This window comes from Gopherus evgoodei, chromosome 10, assembly GCF_007399415.2.
Source record: "Gopherus evgoodei ecotype Sinaloan lineage chromosome 10, rGopEvg1_v1.p, whole genome shotgun sequence".
NCBI lineage: Eukaryota > Metazoa > Chordata > Testudines > Testudinidae > Gopherus > Gopherus evgoodei.
In genome coordinates, this window is record NC_044331.1 from 34,006,944 (window position 1) to 34,027,537 (window position 20,594).

General features: G+C 40.6%; 1 protein-coding gene across 1 annotated transcript in view; it reads left to right on the plus strand.

Moving 5' to 3' along the window:
* Positions 1 to 20,594, plus strand: part of TLN2 (talin 2) — a 209,235-nt gene that overhangs the window by 133,295 nt on the left and 55,346 nt on the right. Inside the window, 7 exon segments of the mRNA XM_030578202.1 lie at positions 108 to 254; positions 3,897 to 3,998; positions 6,173 to 6,292; positions 9,267 to 9,413; positions 11,094 to 11,260; positions 17,192 to 17,375; positions 19,640 to 19,765. Coding sequence (XP_030434062.1) covers positions 108 to 254; positions 3,897 to 3,998; positions 6,173 to 6,292; positions 9,267 to 9,413; positions 11,094 to 11,260; positions 17,192 to 17,375; positions 19,640 to 19,765 — 993 coding nt within the window.

Here is a 20,594-nt window from a genome sequence, read left to right on the forward strand (position 1 = left end):
AATCTGCCCTGGAGGAAAATTCCTTCCTGTAAGCATTATTTTCAGACCAAATGACTACTCCTGCACAGATGAGTTCTTAATCTTCTCTCTTACTCTCCCCTGTACAGGCATCTCACACTCATGATGCAATCACGGAGGCTGCTCAGCTGATGAAGGAGGCAGTGGATGATATAATGGTTACGCTGAATGAAGCTGCCAGTGAAGTGGGCATGGTTGGAGGCATGGTAGACGCAATAGCTGAGGCCATGAGCAAGGTGAGTATTTGGTACCTAGCAACCCCAAATTACATGGAAGGAAATTAATGGTTATCCTAGATGATAGTGGCAACAATTGCTTAACATTTAGTGTATGTTCCATTATACCACTGAAGTAGTTCAGAGAGCCATATGCTAAATGTTCCTTAAATGGCCAGTGCTAAGTCAGTTCAGCTTTCTGTGCTGATGGAACATGTTGTTTGATATTGATCATAAAGGCCTGAAGAGTTAAAAGTGTTTCTAAATTCTTTCACTATCCTGCATTAAACAGTAAGAGGTGGGTTGGGCGTGAATTTTAAACAAAGCCCTTGCTTTTACTCAGTTACATGGCAAACACCCAAAAAGTATTCATTCAGATTGAAAGTTTATTGATTGAACAGAAGAAAGAAAAATAAGCATTTTGTATTGAAACTCTGTTTGCGTGATTATGCAAACAAACTTAATCAGACCTTATCAAAGCCCCTCTCTCCTTTTGGAGTCAAAATATCAGTGTCTCTTATTTTCAGAGATGAAAAGGAAAAGGTTCTTTGATGAAAAGGAAAAGGTTAATTTTATTCTGAGTCCTAATCTGAAGAGCATTCACTTATCTTGTTTTTAACAAACAGATACAAGGTGAATGAGTGACAGTATAGAAAAGACGGGGGAAATAGGCTTTGATTGATGTTTCTGGAACACTGAATAGTTACGAGTGGATGCTTTGGCTGGCAAGTCAACCATGACACCTGCGGCTTGGACCCTGGTTAGTTACAATCTGGTCAGGGCCATCATTTGGTGGCATCCTTTCTCTTTAGACAAGACAGGTTTGGTTGAATGCAGTGTGATTGACTTCAGGATTTGATGCAAAGCCAGGAAAGTTCAAAATAGTGGGACAGCAAATAACACAAGGGGATGCAATACAGGATCCTGTGTGGCTTTGCAGTGCTGGTAGTTAGATATTCCCCCGAGCGGGCTGAGGACTGGATATCATAATATTATGATGACTTTCAGCACTCACGGGTGAAAACAAAGTTACTTAAACAAGAGCAAGGCCAGCCTGCCTTCTTGTGGAAGAAAGTCCTTCAGTCTGGTTTACTCCTTCTTTCTGGGGATCAGGGAAGATGCGATGAGACAAGATGAGCTGGGATGCAAAATGGGCTGCGGATGAGAGAGAGAGAGAGTTTTTTTTCAAAGTCTCTTTTTAATAACTCAAAAAAGGGGAAAAGTGGGCGTCATAGTTCATCCACTTCATAATTTTATTCACCAATTAGACCTAATATCTATCTCACTCATTTTGTTACATTAACTTCCAGCTCCACGTCATCTGTTTTTAACAAGTATAATTGGATTATATTGACATGGCCTTTTTTGTTTAGATTAATCCTGTTTCTCTGTTTCATTCTCTTGCACCTGTTTAAAACATTCAGTATTGTAAACAACATGACCAGTTTTTCATGGTTGTAACATCTTACAAACTTTCACATGCTTTTTACAGTTAAGGTTAGGGTGACTTTGTTGGTCCAGCAATCACAACAAACCCTACCATATGAAATCATAAAACTAGGAGACAGTTAGCATTAGTTGCAAAATAGTACTGATGCACATGATGGAACTTGCATTTTCAATAGACACAAAATCATTCCCTTTTGTTAACACTGGTGGGACAGGATTATTTTGGAGATCTATTCCATTGAGTGATATGTTGGTATTTAAGAAAACAATCAAAAATTAGAAATTTCAATTATTTGGTCTTGCAAATGAGTTAAACCACCTTGTAAATGAGCATTGGAGTAGTAGTAGTTTAGCATTACAACATAGGTTTTTTTCCTCATTAAGTGACTCTCCCTTCTGACAACAGTCTTACACTAGGACTTATTTTGTCTTATTTGATAAAGATAACAATATACGTAACAAGTTCCTGAAATGACAGGTGATAGAAACATTTCTGATATGCAAAGAAACAAGGAGTGCTCTAAAGAGGAAATAATTGTTTTTCAGGTATCTCTGTGTACTGGTTGATGGCATGATCCCAATACCTCAGTTGGCTGGAGACATAGTGCTGGGCTGCTTGATTTAATTGCATAGAGGAGAGTCATTTTAGACTGCATCTGCTTTAAATGAAGTTAGCAGCCTGTAATTTTCATTTTTTTGCTTTGATCATTTTTATCTCTATGTGCTAAGAACTTATTTTCTATCTGCCAGGGTTTGTGTCAAGTCTTCTCTTATGAAAGTCGCCCCCTCTTCCAATTTAATATGTTTTTCCCCTCTTGGAAGACTCTTCACAACTATGAGTCAGTTCTGAGGTCAGGTTGAATGTGGTAAACATTGCTAGTACAAAACTCTACCATTTCAGAATTTTGAGATTAGGAATGACTTCCCTAGGAACTTTATCAATGATTAACGCTTCATTCAGATTCCTCATTCGCTTGTTCATTTTGAACCAACCTCAAAGAATAGAAGCTTACACTTGAATGAAGTACATGAAGGTCAAAGAGAAAAAAAAACCTAAATAATACGTCGGTGGTTATTTGCTATGGGGAAAAATGGGCAGTTATTTCCCTTCCCCTCAGCCAGGCTTTTCATCAGTCTGTCTTCCATTATGTTTTTCACTTCTTGCATGCTCACACACATTCAATTTTTCAGGATATAATATCCCATATAATGTTCTTTATTCTAAAACATCTCCCTCTCCCCCCCCCCCCCCCCCCGTGCAGTTTTTCTTGAATGACACTCTGGTTGCATATCCATATTTAGAGGAGTTTGCCAATTTTAACGCAAAATAACAAGTTGAAAGCTGTTGCATAGCAACCAGGTATGTGGGGCTTTCTAGGAAGAGAAATCAGAAGGATGGGTTAGCAATTATCTTCCCTCGAAGGGGAGTGTCTCAAAACTGTAATCTTTGTTTTCTTGGCTAGGGAACTACCTTTGTAGCAAAAATGCATATAGTAGTCCTATAAATCCTGGACAATATTTTCTATCATGTTGTCTTCTAAAACAAGCTAGTCTGGTTTTAGTTCATGGCAGGGAAAATGAGATAAACTTGAGGAACACAGTGGAGGAAGCCACGTCTGAAGAGTCTTTACCTAAGATAATTAGCAAGTCTCTCTGAGAAAAACATAACTAGTAAACTTGGAGTATGCTAGTCCCAAAAGGCAGGCAGGGGAAGTTTAACTTATTAAGCAAATACATGTTCCATCATCTCTTGCTAACAAAAAAAAATTTAAACAGTCTTGTTTATACTAGGCTTCGTGTTTAATTTTACTCAGTCTCTGGCATTTTGGTGCCTGAGTGGTATGCAGAATGGAAAGTTTGAAGGTGTGACCTAAAGGAATGTTACAGAGACTAGTAGGGTGAAAGATCTGTCTTGTGATCATTGTACATTCATTTTTAGATCTAATGGGCTGCAGGTCAGGGAAACTAAAAGAAAAAAGAAAAAGTGAACTTGGGAAGAAACTCAGGACTTGCTGAATATGTGGGCACTCAACTGCATATTCTATACAAATGACATGAAATTAGTGATGTAAGCTACGAAGCTTTACTGTACATTTGAGGCTTATTTTGTATTTAACTCTGTGTTGTGCAATTGCAGTACTAGACTGAAAAGTTTAGTAATATGTGTGTCCTTAGTGCCTTCCATTGCTTTCATGTTTTCCCCTCTCTCCACAGCTGGATGAGGGCACACCTCCAGATCCAAAGGGAACATTTGTTGATTATCAGACTACGGTAGTGAAATATTCTAAAGCCATTGCTGTAACAGCACAGGAAATGGTAAGAGAAACTAGCAAGTGTTCTATAAAATACCTGGGTAACAGCTATCAAGTATGTGTAAGAAATTGAAACAGCTGTACAGTGTTAATCTTGAACCAATTCCAACTGGAGCCTTTTCTTTCTGACATCGACTTCCAGTTGATCTGTTTTCTGAGTAGGCAAAATAAGGGTGTTGCCACCATTTCCTGGACTTCTTCATTGGAACCTGATTGTATGATGGACAGAAGTGCGCTACCAGCAGAGTCATTCTGCTGCATCTCTCTCTGGCTGACTCAAAGTATGGGCTTTAAATAGTATATGCTATTCTCTTTACCTTGCTGCCCAAAAGAACAAGCTGTGAAAACAGGAGAGAACACCTCAGGAGGCCCGTGCTAGAACTTGACAGTAACCAAAAGAGATGCCTCCATAAGGAAGAGGGTGGAGGGAATGGGGTAGAAATACAGTGTTCGGGAACAAGCGAAGTGAAGCAAAAAGGAAGTTATGCTGATTACTGGGGAGAGAATGACAGTTAGGAATAGCAGTAGTACAAAATTCTGTCCACCATGTCAGTATTGATCTGTTTTGGGCCCAGCTGATTTAAACTGTTGTAGACGTTGATATGATTTATACCCCCATCAAGAGAATAATACTTGAGCTGTTCTGTTACTTGAACCTGTCTTGAAACAATGGTTTGACTGTGCCAGAACATTTTATGGCGGAGGATTTCTTTCCACTACAGGCTAAACTAAGACCAACCAATTCATGTAATTAATTTGATCGTGAAGCAGTCTGTTAACACGCCACAGCTGGTTTTAAACAGACTTGTCTAGCCAGTTTTACAATTTAAAAGTTGAGTGGCTATATTCCTCCTACTGTAATGGGAAAAGGCATCAAATTTGGAAGTCTTCGTTAACGGTTTTTTGGCATGAGTTGTATATATTAGTGGAATGTGATGTCAAGTACTTCTCATGAGGCTTACTTTTTATGAGAAACAAATAAAGGTATGTATTGAAACAGCTTTAATCAACCTTCAAATCATTGGAATTTTGTCCTATCATAAGTTTCTTGCTGACCTACATTAGCCCTTTGGGGTGTGATATTTAATTATTCTTTAACTTTATCACTTAATTGAGATCAAACCTTGCAAGACGATTGTTAAATTCATGAAATGAGCAATGGTCAAATTTTTGTTTTCTCTCATAGAATTCCCGGTGATGTGATTCACTTGGGCATAAAATGAAGTGGGGCGGGATCTTTGGCTAATTAGGTCCTTTCTTGATTCTGATGATTCATACTAATGGTTAATATAATAAACTGTATTAATTCGTTAGTAAAGAATACTCTACTTTTTTTAAATATAAGGATAATATTATTGCACGCTACCAAAAAAAACCTTCATAGCTGTGCAAAAAAAAAAAGAGAGAGAGAGAGAGAATCTTTGCAGGTACTGTAGTGAGTTATCATTTCAACAGAGCAGTTAGCTCTTCTCCATGCACATTAGGAATTTGTCTAAGGCCAGTTTATGGTTTTATCCAAAAGCAGGAATGTCAGTCCTTTCACCAGTTTTCACAAGCAGAAATGGAACAATGTCACCTTCACAGAATTGGCAGATATTCCAGGAAAATTTCACTTTTTGTGCTCCCAAATCAGAAACTCTTCAATTTGTATATTTCCAGCCATTTCCTTCTTGCCCCAGAGGTCTTGCATGTTCTGAGAGTTTTAGGAACCACTTAAGATCCTTCCACTCCATATCATGGTGACCCTTAATGGGGCTGAGGAGGGTCTAGAAGAGAGTGGGTTGCTTAACCCATCAGTGCCAAATGGAGGGGGCGGCTGTTGTGCAGTGTGAAGCACTCTTCCCGCTCCTTTCTACTCCTCCCCAAATTCACCTACTAAGCTGAGAGTATTGAGTGCTTTTGCAGTCATCTGCTGTACTGAGGAGTGAATTTCCATTTCTAACTGCCCCTCAGTTACTTTGTGTTCTGTGGGTGCCTAGTTACTGTGGTTCTAATAAAGCATGTTTGCTTGTCTTTTCGGCTCATAGAATTCTAGCTTGAAACTGAATTGCTAAGACAGCAGCGGATACCCTATCACCGGTGCTGCAAAAACATACTTGTGTGCTTCTAGGCAATGTAGAGTATTAACAAACTGGTTTTATGCCTGTCATTGTTTTATTGCCTGTTTTCTTTTTTCAGATGACTAAGTCGGTTACTAACCCGGAGGAGTTGGGAGGACTTGCATCACAAATGACCAATGACTATGGGCATTTGGCTCTCCAGGGCCGAATGGCAGCAGTTACAGCTGAACCAGAGGAGGTCTGCAGTTTTTAGACCTCTAAACTCTGAATGCAAAGTGATGTCAACATTAAGTATTCTCTTGCACTTTAAAATAGGGGGAGGGAAATGGGGTATGGTAACCAAAGACAGTAGTCCACCCAGTTGCTATAATGCAGCTGCAGTTATCCCCAAGTCTGTCTTCTCTTGTGCAGTCAAATATAAAATAGAGTTGCAAGCTTCTGGTAGTAGAGGTGTTTTCTGTGAAACATTTCTGAGTTTATTTAAAAGGAATACAGTAAATATTTTCCCAGATAGGGAAATTCTGTTTACTGTACTTCAGTCTGGTCAACCATCTGTTTGTCCAACATATAGGAAGACAGTCTCTGTCCCATTGTCACTGGAAATATTAAGTAGTAAGACACATGGTGTGGGATTTTCAGAAGGATTCCACTTGGGCCTAACATTGCATTATAGGCCCCATTTCATGGTTTCAGATCTGGAGATCTGTACTCAAACCTCTCCCTCTTCCAGCAGATTTCATGTTTGGGCCTATTTGTCTTAGCACTCCATCAGTACCTTTTAAAAAGAGTCGATTCAAGCATACAGCACACACAACTAGGTGAAAGCTTTAATGCTATTATTTTCTCTGAAGGGAAGGGGGAACTAGTAGAAAACGTTTACTTTCCATCTTGTTGGAATAAAGTCCAAAATATTGCTATCTTCGTTTTCATCACAGTTGAATCATAAGTCAGCCACTGTTTGCCATTACAGTCCCTATATATCTTATGTAGGCTATCTAATCTACCCATTTTGCACCACTTTCACTACTGTGGTATATGACCACCAGTGAAAAACATCTGTAAATAGATATTTATTTACAATACAGACACAGCCTAGCACAATACTGTGTATGCATATATACACGTAGGCTGTAACATGCATTCTGTTGCAGCATTGCTCATGCAAAGTGTATGTGAATGAAGAGCTGCGGAATACAGCAAAACATTTTCTATTAATATTTAAGTTTTTAAACAAGTTTGTTTCTACTGTTCTTATCCCTTTTTATCTAACTTTTTGTGAAATGTCTCAGGCACTAGTTTTCTGTTAGGAATGTTGCAAATTAGCAAATATTAGAGGCCAAAGAAAGTAAGCTTTTAATTTCTAAAAGTATGTGTGTTCACACCACAAGCCAAATTTAGGAGTTACTCACCAAGTCAGAGGACAGAAACATCCAATCAATCGTGAACACCAACTCAACTTCGATCATCAAATATTTGAAACAAATTCCTTGCAACACTACACAGACAAGAACTGTTCTCCAGAATAACTGGAAAGTTTCCATCTGCTTGCAGGCAACCTGGAAACAGAAAATTGGAGACATTTCTCTAGTTATTCACTACAGATCATTTCCCCCAGTCTCATGATTTGATGAATCACATAAACATACTTTTTTCTCCGCTCCTCAAACCATTTCACATATACCAGGGGTTCTCAAACTTCATTGCACTGCCACCCTTTTTCTGACAACAAAAATTATTACAGGACCCCAGGAGGGAAGACCAAAGCCTGAGCCCCACCACCCCGGGAATCATCTGAGGCTGGGGGACCAAGGCCAAAGCCCCAGAGCTTCAGCCACAGACAGGGTGCCTGTAACTTGAGCCCTGTCGCCCAGAGCTGAAGCTCTCTGGCTTTGTCTTTGGCCCCAGGTGGCAGGTCTCGGGCTTCAACTTTGGTCCCAGGCTCCAGCAATTCTAAGCCAGCCCTGGCAACCTCATTAAAATGGGGTCCCAACCCACTGTTTGAGAACCGCTGACATATACCATACTGCACTGAGAGGGAGATTCTGAGAGACAATAGGAGGAAGGGAATGGTCGTTGTCCTTTTTCTCCATCATGTGTATGGTACTCAGGGCATGATTAAAAATCTTGGAATCAGTGAAGATGACTGCTTTTTCTCTATTGATTCTTAGACTGTTGGTGTTTAGCTCCATTGGCCAGTTACAGTGTCAGATTATCAAGACAAAAGACCTTCACACAGCTTTTGACTTATTTATTACACCTCCCTACTGACAGTTCACTTGAGTTTTTTTAAATATTCTTGGTGCTGAATAGCTAAGTCAAAATCAATGGCTTGTATTCATCATGGGTAGTGCTAGACACACTGAACGTTCATTTATGAAAATAGTGCACATTAACTTCAGCTTTAAGTAGAAATAATTTCATTATTGAAACTAATAGCTGCAATTCCTACTTACTTATTAACCAAAATACACGCACAATTATATGTAAACGTATGTAGCAGTACTAAAACTAGCATTGGTTCGTATTTCTCAGACCACACTGCTCAACTCTATTTCAAGATTAATAGTAAATCCGAAATAGTGATGCTTTTAGAGGTATGTGTAGGTTTGGCTATTTTATAGGGATGTGCTAAATATTGGAGAACAAATTAATAGCCAAGAACTTGTGCTAGATTCATCTGTGAATGAAATCAAGGTACTCAGAACTAAGCTTACATACTCCTCAACCTACTTTGATCAGAGTGAAGGAGGAGCCTATATGCCTTGAGGTCAGCTCACCTTGAGAACAAGCAGTTCATTTTTGCATTATACCTCGGGCAATGAAATATTACAGCATGGAGGCGTACACGTTTTTGTGACGTTTCTACTATCTTTTAGAAATACTTAAATTAGACTTGGGTAAATTTCCTATGCTAATCACATTAGACATGTCCAGATTCTGATCCCCTAACTCAGGTCAAATAGTATTCCTCCTTCATGAGTGGTCCCATTGAAGTTGAGGGAATCACGTGTGGATTAAGATGCTACTTAGCATGAATAAGGTATGTCAGAATCTGGCCCTTCTTTATGATCTTTTCAGGAACTGTACTGGTGGACAAGTATTTGCAACAAAAACTGTGCAAGTTTTACGTTTCCATTTATACAAAGCCTCAACATTCTAAGTACCTTCTTTGTCTCCTATTTCCCCTTCCCCACAATTTGTTGCCTATCTAGATAGGGTTCCAGATCAGGACTCGGGTACAGGATCTTGGTCATGGATGTATCTTTCTAGTACAGAAAGCTGGAGCTCTACAGATTTGCCCTACAGACAGCTACACCAAGAGGGAGTTGATAGAATGTGCTCGTGCTGTCACTGAAAAGGTAAGCTGTCCCTTGTTGTTTCATAGATTCAGAAGGGATCATTGTGATCATCTAGTCTGACCTCTTGCATAACACAAGTCACAGACCTTCCCCCAAATAATTCCTAGAGCTAGGGTGACCAGATGTCCCAATCTTATAGGGACAGTCCCAATTTTTGGATCTTTTTCTTATATAGGCTCCTATTACCCTCCCCCCCATCCAAGCTTTTAACATTTGCTGTCTGGTCACCCTACCTAGGGCAGATCTTGTTTAAAAAAAAATCCAGTCTTGATTTAACAGTTGTCAGTGTCGGAGAATCCTCCATGACCCTTAGTTAAATTGTTCCATTGGTTAATTACACTCACAGTTAAAAATCTACGCTTAATGTCTTGTCTGAACTTGTCTAGCTTCAGCTTCCAGCCATTGGATCGTCTTATACTTTATACTTAAATTATGATGGGGTTTTCTCAGATTTCATCATTTTGAGGCAGATACACTGTGAACACTGCATAGCTGCAGTGGGTCGCTGTTAGCAGAGTGTTAAAATTCAAGATCCAGTGACACTTCCCGTGAGATGGGGATTGCTCTATAGCCCTTGACCAAGGTTCATCCCCTCCCTACCATCCCTCTGGTATTAGTGTGTCTCACTTGTTCACCTGCTGTTTTTTTCCTTCCCAGCAGTAGCTTCATTTCAGTGGTTCTGATATATATACATATTCCAAACAAATGATTTGGGATTTGCAGCACTTACACATCCACTCTTGGGAGCCCAAATTCCCAGTGTTTGCCATGTTGCTAGGCCAGAGTAACTAACTGACGATACAAACTACGCTTCTCTATTTGAAAGACAAACTGTAGTTTGACATAAAATATAATTTTGATGTAGTGATCTGTTATGACATGGTGTCTGTAGTGCTGCTAGTAAATGAATACCCCCGAAGGGAAAATGGAGTAACTACTGTGCCTCTTAACCTCTTGGCATAGTATCACAATCTGGACTTGTGCACTGCGCCAATATTTAGGATTGGGTTCTTTATTCTGAATCAGGGATGGGGAGATCACTATAGCACTGAAGCAGAAGAGTGGGAAGAGCTGTGTAGTGTGGGACAACATCGATTTGTATTTTAAAGAAGCAGCATGACAAAGTTGAGTTGCCAAGAGCTTCATTCATCCTTGTGATCACGTTACTGAGCAGCACCATAGATTGCTGAAAAGTAATTGTACACTGAAATAAATGCACTGACCTCCTTTATTGACTGTGCAGACTACTGTAAGATAATTGGAATTCTTATTTATTGTAGCCGGGGGAAGCTTTTCCTTTCATTTAGATATTATGAAAGATGAATGGTTACACTATTGATTGCAGAGTGTCATTATTTATATGCAGAGCAGATGCAGTTAAGGCCTCCATGATCTGCTCATTTATTGTGTATCCTGCTTGATCAGGAGACAGCCTTTTCCTACTGTGAAAGACAAATGCCAATAGCAGGCTTCATTCTATGGAAAAACTAATCAAACCTGCTAATGTGCAGATAGAGCAGGCAGGGGAGGGGAAAGGGAGAGGTTTATCGTAGATCGTGAAATGAGATCACAAAATGAATTGCACCTGTTGATTCTCATCACAGGAGTTAATTTAACTCAGAAATCAGTTCATTATGCTTTGTTTTAATGTGACCCTCTTTTTTATTTTCCTGTTTCCAGGTTTCCTTAGTTCTCTCTGCCCTTCAAGCAGGAAACAAAGGGACTCAGGCTTGTATCACTGCAGCTAGTGCTGTGTCCGGAATAATTGCAGATCTGGACACAACTATCATGTTTGCTACAGCTGGAACCCTTAATGCTGAGAACAATGAATCATTTGCGGATCACAGGTCAGTGATACCGAAAAAGCTGGTGGAGGGGGGCTGGCTGCAACAAGGGAGGCGGGGGGCAATAGATAAATGTCCTGCTAATGGCAAATAGAGGGAGTGGAGAGGCAGTTTTCCTGCCTTTTCAAACCCCTAATAATGAAGCCAGATGAGCAGAGGAGCAAGAGAGAAATAGGAAAGCTTTGGGGTCAGTGCTTCAAAAGCTGGGTAAAGTAGCCTGTATAGTAAAAGCAAATTCCATTTTGCCCATTTATGTGAGAGAGGAAATTTTAAGTAATAGCTGGATAATTTCTCAACTGTTTCAAAAGGAAACCTCAAAGATCAGTTTTATCCAATTTTTTTTAATAAATCCATTTCTGTATTTCATTTTTAACAGATTGTTACACTGTGATTCTAGTATGAAAAATTAACTGTCCATGCATTCAAAGAGAAATAGTTTTCCAATGTTTTTTGCAAGACTTTTTTTTGACTTTATGGCTTTTTCTTCGTGGGTTTCTAAATGCACTTTCCCGCTGCTGATGTTGGAGATTATTAATGGAAGAGATGCTGGAGTGTCAGTGGTGCTGTCATTTGGTGAGATGATGACACAGGTTTCTTTCTGATAGTGTCTGAAATAGAATGAGAGATTTGCAGCATCCAGGCCATTATTCTCCTCATATTAAAAACCTGATTCTAATGGTCAAGACTGAGCTGTTGCCTAACTGCACAATTAGCCTACACTGCCAGCATTTAACTCAGTACAGTGCCAGTGGCTTGGGGAGTATGAAAAGTACAATGCAGCCCAAATTATTGCATTTTTATATAGTAAGAGTTAGAGTTCATTTTTTATCATCAAATAATAAGTTTGTTAAATGCTGTGTGACAAGTGTGAAGACAAGGTCCTGCTTCAAAGAGCTGAACACTGAAATGCAAGGTTGGAATGCAAAAAAAGACACACAGGCTGAGCAGTGATGATTAGCAGTAATTTCATTCATAGAATCATAGAATATCAGGGTTGGAAGGGACCTTGGGAGGTCATCTAGTCAAACTCCCTGCTCAAAGCAGTACCAATTCCCACATAAATCATCCCAGCCAGGGCTTTGTCAAGCCTGACCTTAAAAACTTCTAAGGAAGGAGATTCCACCACCTCCCAAGGTAACCCGTTCCAGTGCTTCACCACCCTCCTAATGAAAAAGTGTTTCCTAATATCCAACCTAAGCCTCCCCCACTGCAACTTGAGACCATTGCTCCTTGTTCTGTCAGCAGGTACCACTGAGAACAGTCTTGATCCAGCCTCTTTGGAACCCCCTTTCAGGTAGTTGAAAGCAGCTATCAAATCCCCCCTCATTCTTCTCTTCTGTAGACTAAACAATCCCAGTTCCCTCAGCCTCTCCTCATAAGTGATGTGCTCCAGTCCCCTAATCATTTTTGTTTCCCTCTGCTGGACTCTTTCCAATTTTTCCACATCCTCCTTGTAGTGTGAGGCCCAAAACTGGACACAGTCCTCCAGATGAGGCCTCACCAATGTCGAATAGAGGGGAATGATCACGTCCCTCGATCTGCTGGCAATGCCCCTACTTATACAGCCCAAAATGCCGTTAGCCTTCTTGGCAACAAGGGCGCACTGTTGACTCATATCCAGCTTCTCTTTTACTGTAACCCCTAGGTCCTTTTCTGAGAACTGCTTCCCAGCTATTCGGTCCCTAGTCTGTAACAGTGAATGCGATTCTTCCATCCTAAGTGCAGGACTCTGCCCTTGTCCTTGTTGAACCTCATCAGATTTCTTTTGGCCCAATCCTCTAATTTGTCTAGGTCCCTCTGTATCCTATCCCTACCCTCCAGCGTATCTACCACTCCTCCCAGTTTAGTGTCATCTGCAAACTTCCTGAGGGGCAGTCCACACCATCCTCGAGATCATTAATGAAGATATTGAACAAAACTGGCCCCAGGACCAACCCTAGGGACACTCCGCTTGAAACCAGCTGCCAACTAGACATGGAGCCATTGATCACTACCCATTAAGCCCTATGATCTAGCCAGCTTTCTATCCACTTTATAGGCCATTCATCCAGCCCATACTTCTTTCACTTACTGGCAAGAATACTGTGGGAGACGGTATCAAAAGATTTGCTAAAGTCAAGGAATAACACATCCACTGCTTTCCCCTCATCCACAGAGCCAATTATCTCCTCATAAAAGGCAATTAGGTTTAGTCAGGCATGACTTGCCCTTGGTGAATCCATGCTGACTGTTCCTGAACACTTTCCTCTCCTCTAAGTGCTTCAGAATTGATTCCTTGAGGACCTGCTCCATGATTTTTCTGGGGACCGAGATGAGGCTGACTGGCTTGTAGTTCCCCGGATCCTCCTCCTTCCCTTTTTTAAAGATGGGCACTACATTAGACTTTTTCCATTCATCCGGGACCTCCCTCGTTCACCATGAGTTTTCAAAGATAATGGCCAATGGCTCTGCAATCACATCCACCAGCTCCTTTAGCACCCTCAGATGCAGCGCATCCGGCCCCATGGACTTGTGCTCGACCAGTTTTTCTAAATAGTCTCAAACCACTTCTTTCTCCACAGAGGGCTGGTCACCTTCCCCCCATACTGTGCTGCCCAGTGCAGCAGTCTGGGAGCTGACCTTGTTCGTGAAGACAGAGGCAAAAAAACCATTGAGTACATTAGCTTTTTCCACCTCCTCTGTCACTAGGTTGCTTCCCTTATTCAGTAAGGGGCCCACACTTTCCTTGACTTTCTTCTTGTTGCTAACATACCTGAAGAAACCCTTCTTGTTACACTTAACATCTCTTGCTAGCTGCAACTCCAAGTGTGATTTGGCCTTCCTGATTTCACTCCTGCATGCCTGAGCAATATTTTTATACTCCTCCCTGGTCATTTGTCCAATCTTCTACTTCTTGTAAGCTGCTTCTTTGCATTTAAGATCAGCAGGGATTTCACTGTTAAGCCAAGTTGGTTTCCTGCCATATACTATTCTTTCTACACATCGGGATGTTTTTTTCCTGCAACCTCTATAAGGATTCTTTAAAATATAATCAGCTCTGCTGGACTCCTTTCCCACTCATGTTATTCTCCCAGGGGTTCCTGTCCATCAGTTCCCTGAGGGAGTCAAAGTCTGCTTTTCTGAAGTCCAGGGTCCATATTCTGCTGCTCTCCTTTCTTCCTTGTGTCAGGATCCTGAACTGGACCATCTCATGGTCACTGCCTCCCAGGTTCCCAATCCACTTTTGCTTCCCCTACTAATTCTTCCCAGTTTGTGAGCAGCAGGTCTAGAAGAGCTCTGCCCCTAGTTGGTTCCTCCAGTACTTGCACAAGGAAATTATCCTCTACACTTTCCAAAAACTTCCTGGATTGTCTGTGCACCACTGTATTGCTCTCCCAGCAGATATCAGGGTGATTCAAGTCTCCCATGAGAACAAGGGCCTGCAATCTAGTAACTTCTGCTATCTGCCAGAAGAAAGCCTCGTCCACCTCATCCCCCTGGTCTGGTGGTCGATGACAGACTCCCACCACGACATCACCCTTGTTGCTCACACCTTTAAACTTATTCCAGAGAGTGTCAGGTTTTTCTGCGGTTTCATACCGGAGCTCTGAACAGTCATACTCCTCTCTTATATACAATGCAACTCCCCCACCTTTTCTGCCCTGCCTGTCCTTCCTGAACAGTTTATATCCATCAGTGACAGTACTCCAGTCATGTGAGTTATCCCACCAAGTCTCTGTTATTCCAGTCACATCATAGTTCCTTGATTGTGCCAGGACTTCCAGTTCTTCCTGCTTGTTTCCCAAGCTTTTTGCGTTTGTGTATAGGCGCTTAAGATATCTTGCTTACTGTCCTGCTTTCTCAGTCTGAGACAGGAGTCCTCCCCTCTTGTACTCTCCTGCTCGTGCTTCTTCCCGGTATCCCATTTCCCCACTTATCTCAGGGCTTTGGTCTCCTTCCCCCGGTGAACCTAGTTTAAAGCCCTCCTCACTAGGTTAGCCAGCCTGCTTGCAAAGATGCTCTTCCCTCTCTTTGTTAGGTGGAGCTCGTCTCTGGCTAGCACTTCTCCTTCTTGGAACACCATCCCATGGTCGAGGAATCCAAAGCCTTCTCTCCAACACCACCTGTGTAGCCATTTGTTGACTTCCACAGTTTGACCGTCTCTACCCAGACCTTTTCCCTTCCACACATCCTTTTCTCATCCATCCTTTCACAGGGAGAATGGATGAGAACACCATTTGCGCCTCAAACTCCTTTATCCTTCTTCCCAGAGCCACGTAGTTCCACGTTCCTTATTTTGTTACCTAACCTATCACTTCTTTGAAGGAATGTCTAGCGGTTATGTATGTCCTTTCAGACCATTTGCTAAGGGAAGGGCTAAAGCTTTTATGCAGAGGCTTAAATGGAATATGCAAAGTGTGTATGTATAAACACAGGTTGGGGTGGGGGGAACAAAGCAACAGTGTGGTGTCCATGTACAATTCGTTGAACAGTTTCTCCTCCTTACAGTACATCTTAATATTGTACCTCAAAACTTACTTTTGCTGTTAAAAATAGCAATCTTGTTTGGGAAGGAGACAGATAAACAAAGAGCTCAAACAGAGTCCAGGAGTTAAAAACTCAGTATGTTTTGTATATTACATTATAAAACATAATTCAATTCTAATTACAACTTTCTTTAAAGCAAAAACCCAAACTGCTGTCTATTGTCCCTTTGCATTCAAAAGGTATTACCTGCTTTTTGCATTGTGTCTGTGTTTTATAATCTTTAATTGCTGTGGGAAGTGCAGCAATTGATCTTTTTTCAGTAAAGCTGGATAATCATTTTGATTTCCTTTTACCTAAATGAGTAATTGGAGTAAGAGTATGCATGAAACAGCTGCTATGTAAGAGCAGATTTTTCCAAATTCTGAATATATGGATTTAATACTGTGCGCTTTCAACGTAATTGAAGATTGCCCCATTTCTATAAAAAGAAACATATTTTCCAACTAGTATACTCTGATGAGTTATCTTACCATAGGCCTTGTTTAAACTGGAGTTTAAAGGTGTGATGTTAGTATATGGTTTGCCTTGAATTCTACGTTAAACTGGTCAAGATAAATCCTAGGAGAGAGCCTATACTTAAACTCAACCAGTTGTGCATTTCAATGTGCCTTGTCTAGACCAAATATTTAAAGTCTGTGACCATGCATTGGCTAATATGTTAACATCACACTTTTAAGTCCTTGTTTAAAGAAGTTACAAGTTTTTCCATCCACTATATCTAGCAATCCTGAGAATTCCAGTTGCTGGATTTTGTGCGAGTTTTGTTTATTTCTAGGCTTACTCTTTTTATGTTCAGTAAAGCATAAGGGCTGTGGGTTTGGCAGCTCTCAACCCTTCACTTTTGTTTTCTAACCTTTTTACTGAAATTCAGTACTCACGATAGTTAACTGGATGGTCTGTTGGGGCAGGAGTTGAAATATTTTAGATTTGTCTGCCTGAAGAATTTATGTGAAGGGAAAAAAAAGATATCAGTCATGTTTTCTGCAGCTTCTCCCTTTCCCGTCCTCCCCCACAGATCATTATTTTCTTTTCCATAGAACGTGCTGGTGGAGGGTTGACAACTGGTAGTTACAGCATGGCTTGGCTTAATCTCTCCACATTAGGACCCAGTGCTCCCTCCCTCTCCCTATTCCCATATCTCATTTCCTTTCAAGAGGAAGTCATTTCATTGAGTCATCCTGAGTCTGGTGTGTTGACAACCTGAAACGTAATGCATCTGTTCGAAGTGAGAATTGCAACCTGACTTTAGCGTTGTAGCTAGGATTATCACTAGTAGACACTGGTATGCTGACCTACATACAGCCCTTTGTCTACGTAGCACTTTCTCTGTTAGCCAGGACAATTTTGAATAGTTGTGTTTTTTTTCTCTTCTCCCTTTCCTCTCTCCTGCTTCCCTTTTTTCCCCAGGGAAAATATCCTGAAAACAGCAAAAGCTTTAGTTGAAGATACAAAGTTGCTTGTGTCTGGGGCTGCCTCAAGTCAGGATAAACTAGCCCAAGCTGCTCAGTCATCAGCTGCCACCATCACACAACTAGCAGAGGTGGTAAAACTGGGAGCAGCCAGCCTGGGATCAGATGACCCTGAAACACAGGTATGAGGGGCTGCAGGAGCAGAAAATAGACGTTTGTTTGTAGTGTTTAAAGACATGGAGAATATCACAGAATTGAGAACTCTGGAGATACAGTGTAATTTTTTTCAAAGTTTCTTTCAGTGGGACTGAGGCTTTCAGGTCAGTTAGGCACTTAGGAAAATTTTACCCACAAATAGCACAAACCTTGCAGTGCATCTCTTGAATGATTTGCGGTTGAATCAGGCACCTCCCCTCTTCAAAAAATAATGCTGCAAAAATGGACAAGACTTGGTATAGGGTGTCTGATCCTTCTCCCACCAGTTTTGGAATGTTTTTTTGCAAGAACATTCTCCAGTGCCTTGTTTTTAAATGGCTCGTTGTGAAGCTTCCCTTGGGAGACTATCCCATAGTTTAATTGATTTCACTGCTAGAAAGCATTTCATTGAGTTTAAGACCAAGTTACGCACCTGTTGTTATTTGTATGGTGTGAACAGTATGCTAGAACTTCACAGATATTTCTAGATTATTTTACTCTCTTTTAAGTCATTTAATTCTTCAGAGTAGATTCAATTAAACATTTAATTGTTGTTTGAATTCTGGTGAAATATGGGCTGGTATATGCGCTGGAGATACGTCTGTGTTAGTAAATTAATCTGAAAATGTCTGATTGTTTGAGGTACTGGAAAAAATGTGTATCTCACTCTCCTCTTTGACCTCATATATGATCTTTGTTCCAGTGTCAACTTCCAGAGCATTCCTCTGGGGGGGAATATTTTGGAAACTGAAAATGTTTGCTTCAGGAGCAATTTTTTGATAACTTCATATTTCAAACTAGCAACACTGGGGAATTTTAAGTATTTATTACACTTCCTGGCTTTGTCTTCAAGTAAAGGCTGACAATACCAGTTTGCCAGTAAAAACCACTCAGCACTAGCAATTATTTTTTTGTACCACTTGTATATGTGGTGTGATAATACATAGTGGAGGAAGGAGTTCAAATTATAGTTTTAAGTATAGAGTGTGTCTGAAGGTGCAGACATTTTTAATACCTTCTGCACAAGGTACCAAGATACAAAATGTAACTTTTCCATATAAGTTAAAAGCTCATTTTACTCAGGCTACTGAAGCCACAGAATCATGAAGTTAAGAGTGTGTGTGTGTGTGTGTGTGTGTGTGTGTGTGTGTAACACAGACAGATAGAGAAGTGGGAGCTGTACCAATCTACATTAGGTCTTAGGGTCTTGTAGTTTCCTTGTTGCTAATCAAAGACGTTCTGAGTTACCAAAGCTTGAATAAGCTTTCACAAGAAAGCGAAGATTCTAACTTGGCATAGATTGTAATAAACTGCAAACAGGCTGAACTGAGGCAGTGCTAAACTTTGTATTTCCTGTCCATTACTGAGAAGTAATAGATCCATGTATCTTTTTTTTCTTTTCTGGAGCGGTCCAATTTTCCATGCATGTTATCACTTAGAAAAAGGGTAGAATTGTGCTGATATCACTAAACCAAAGTAAAAGATTGAAGGTATCTGACCACTTAGCAGATGAGCAGATGGGGAAAAGGATTTTGGGGGAGAGAGTTATTCTGATGTTTCTTGGAAATAATTAATGTGCTCATGGGGAGGGGCATAATAGATTTTTTTTTTTCCCTGTACTTGGTTTGGGAGCAGTTTACTTGAATTTGACTGCTGCTGACTCTAACCTCAGGCAAGTTATTCATCATTTAGTTCCTTGGGGTCTCTTAGGAGACTAGGCTATATAAAACTTCCTTTTCGCTGAAATGGAGTGTTTCCCTTATGTCCAGGGTATACCAAGTACCTTTGATCTGCTTACCTCTGTTAGAATAGTAGCTGACGTCACAGTAAATGAGGTCATTCTCCAAGGGAGGATCAAGCTGTAAGTTCGTACCTAGTTTAACTGCTCCCATTCTATTCCCATGCTGAACAGAACACTGAGGTGAATAAGCCCCTCTTTGGGACACGATGGGAAAGAGAGAAATCCTGCCTTAGAGAACCATTTAATTACAGGAGACAGTAGCTGAATTGGGTACTGAGCAATGTGTAAAATACTCTACAGATAAACACAGCTTTAGCTTATGCAGGAAACAACATGTCGTTTTTTAGCGTTTATGCATACAGTGTCTTTTTCTCTCTTAACACTGTGGACCAACGTTTGCTATGTGCTTAGTAGACTCCTTCAGTGTACATCCTGTCCAAATCTTCTATCTGTGGGCTGAGGTGAGATGTGATTGCACTAACCTCGCATCCAAATTTCTCATTCTTGTAGGTTGTACTGATCAATGCTATTAAGGATGTTGCTAAGGCCCTTTCTGATCTCATTGGTGCTACAAAAGGAGCTGCTAGCAAACCAGCAGATGATCCATCCATGTACCAGCTCAAAGGTGCAGCTAAGGTAGGTAGTGCGATATCTCTCCCTTTTAGAGAAGCTTAAAGCTTATCTCAGCTTCTGTTATGAAAGTTGAAAACATTCCTTTGCTTATTCCTTGCTGTTTGTTTTGATGTTTATTTAAAGAAATAGCTAGCATCACTTCATTGCTAAAATTCTAAAGACTGGTGGCAGTGAATTCTGATTCACTTCAGTCTCTTATTTTCCTTTTGTTTCATCTGTATCCTAATAACTTAAACTAGACAGTTTATGATTGGTGGAAAGCTGGATAGTATCGTTCATTTCAGTGCCCATAAACATAATATCAATTTTCTTAATCATCTCACCACAGCTAGTTAAAGAGTTGTATTCCTTCTGATAGGCACCTCTGTCACTCTGCAAGCATATGTGTCTGGAGGGAGGAGGGGAGATCCCTGGTATATTAAGACTATGAGACTAAAAGTTTACCCTATAAAAATGTGTACTTGAATCCTATAGCAAGGGTAATGAACAAGTAATGAGACATCCAGAGTATAAGCATCCAGCTGTTAAGATCCTGACTTTGACCTTTCAGCTTTTAGAAAGTGGTCTGAAGATCTCAGACAAGCTTTCTATAAAATGTAGTGTACTTTGATCGCATTTCTCCCAAGCCGTGCTTCTAAGCGGAAGTGTCTGTTGGTCAGAGCACAGGATTTGAACAGCTTCTGCCACTGTTTTGTTGTGTCACCTCTCTGTGCTTCAGTTTTCCCGCAGCTGAGATCTTTGTGAAACTTGCTTCACAGGGCCCTTGGGACTTAATGTTTGTAAAGTGCTTTGAGATGCTGAAATTTGGGCAGTACTGGATCTGCTTCCAGAT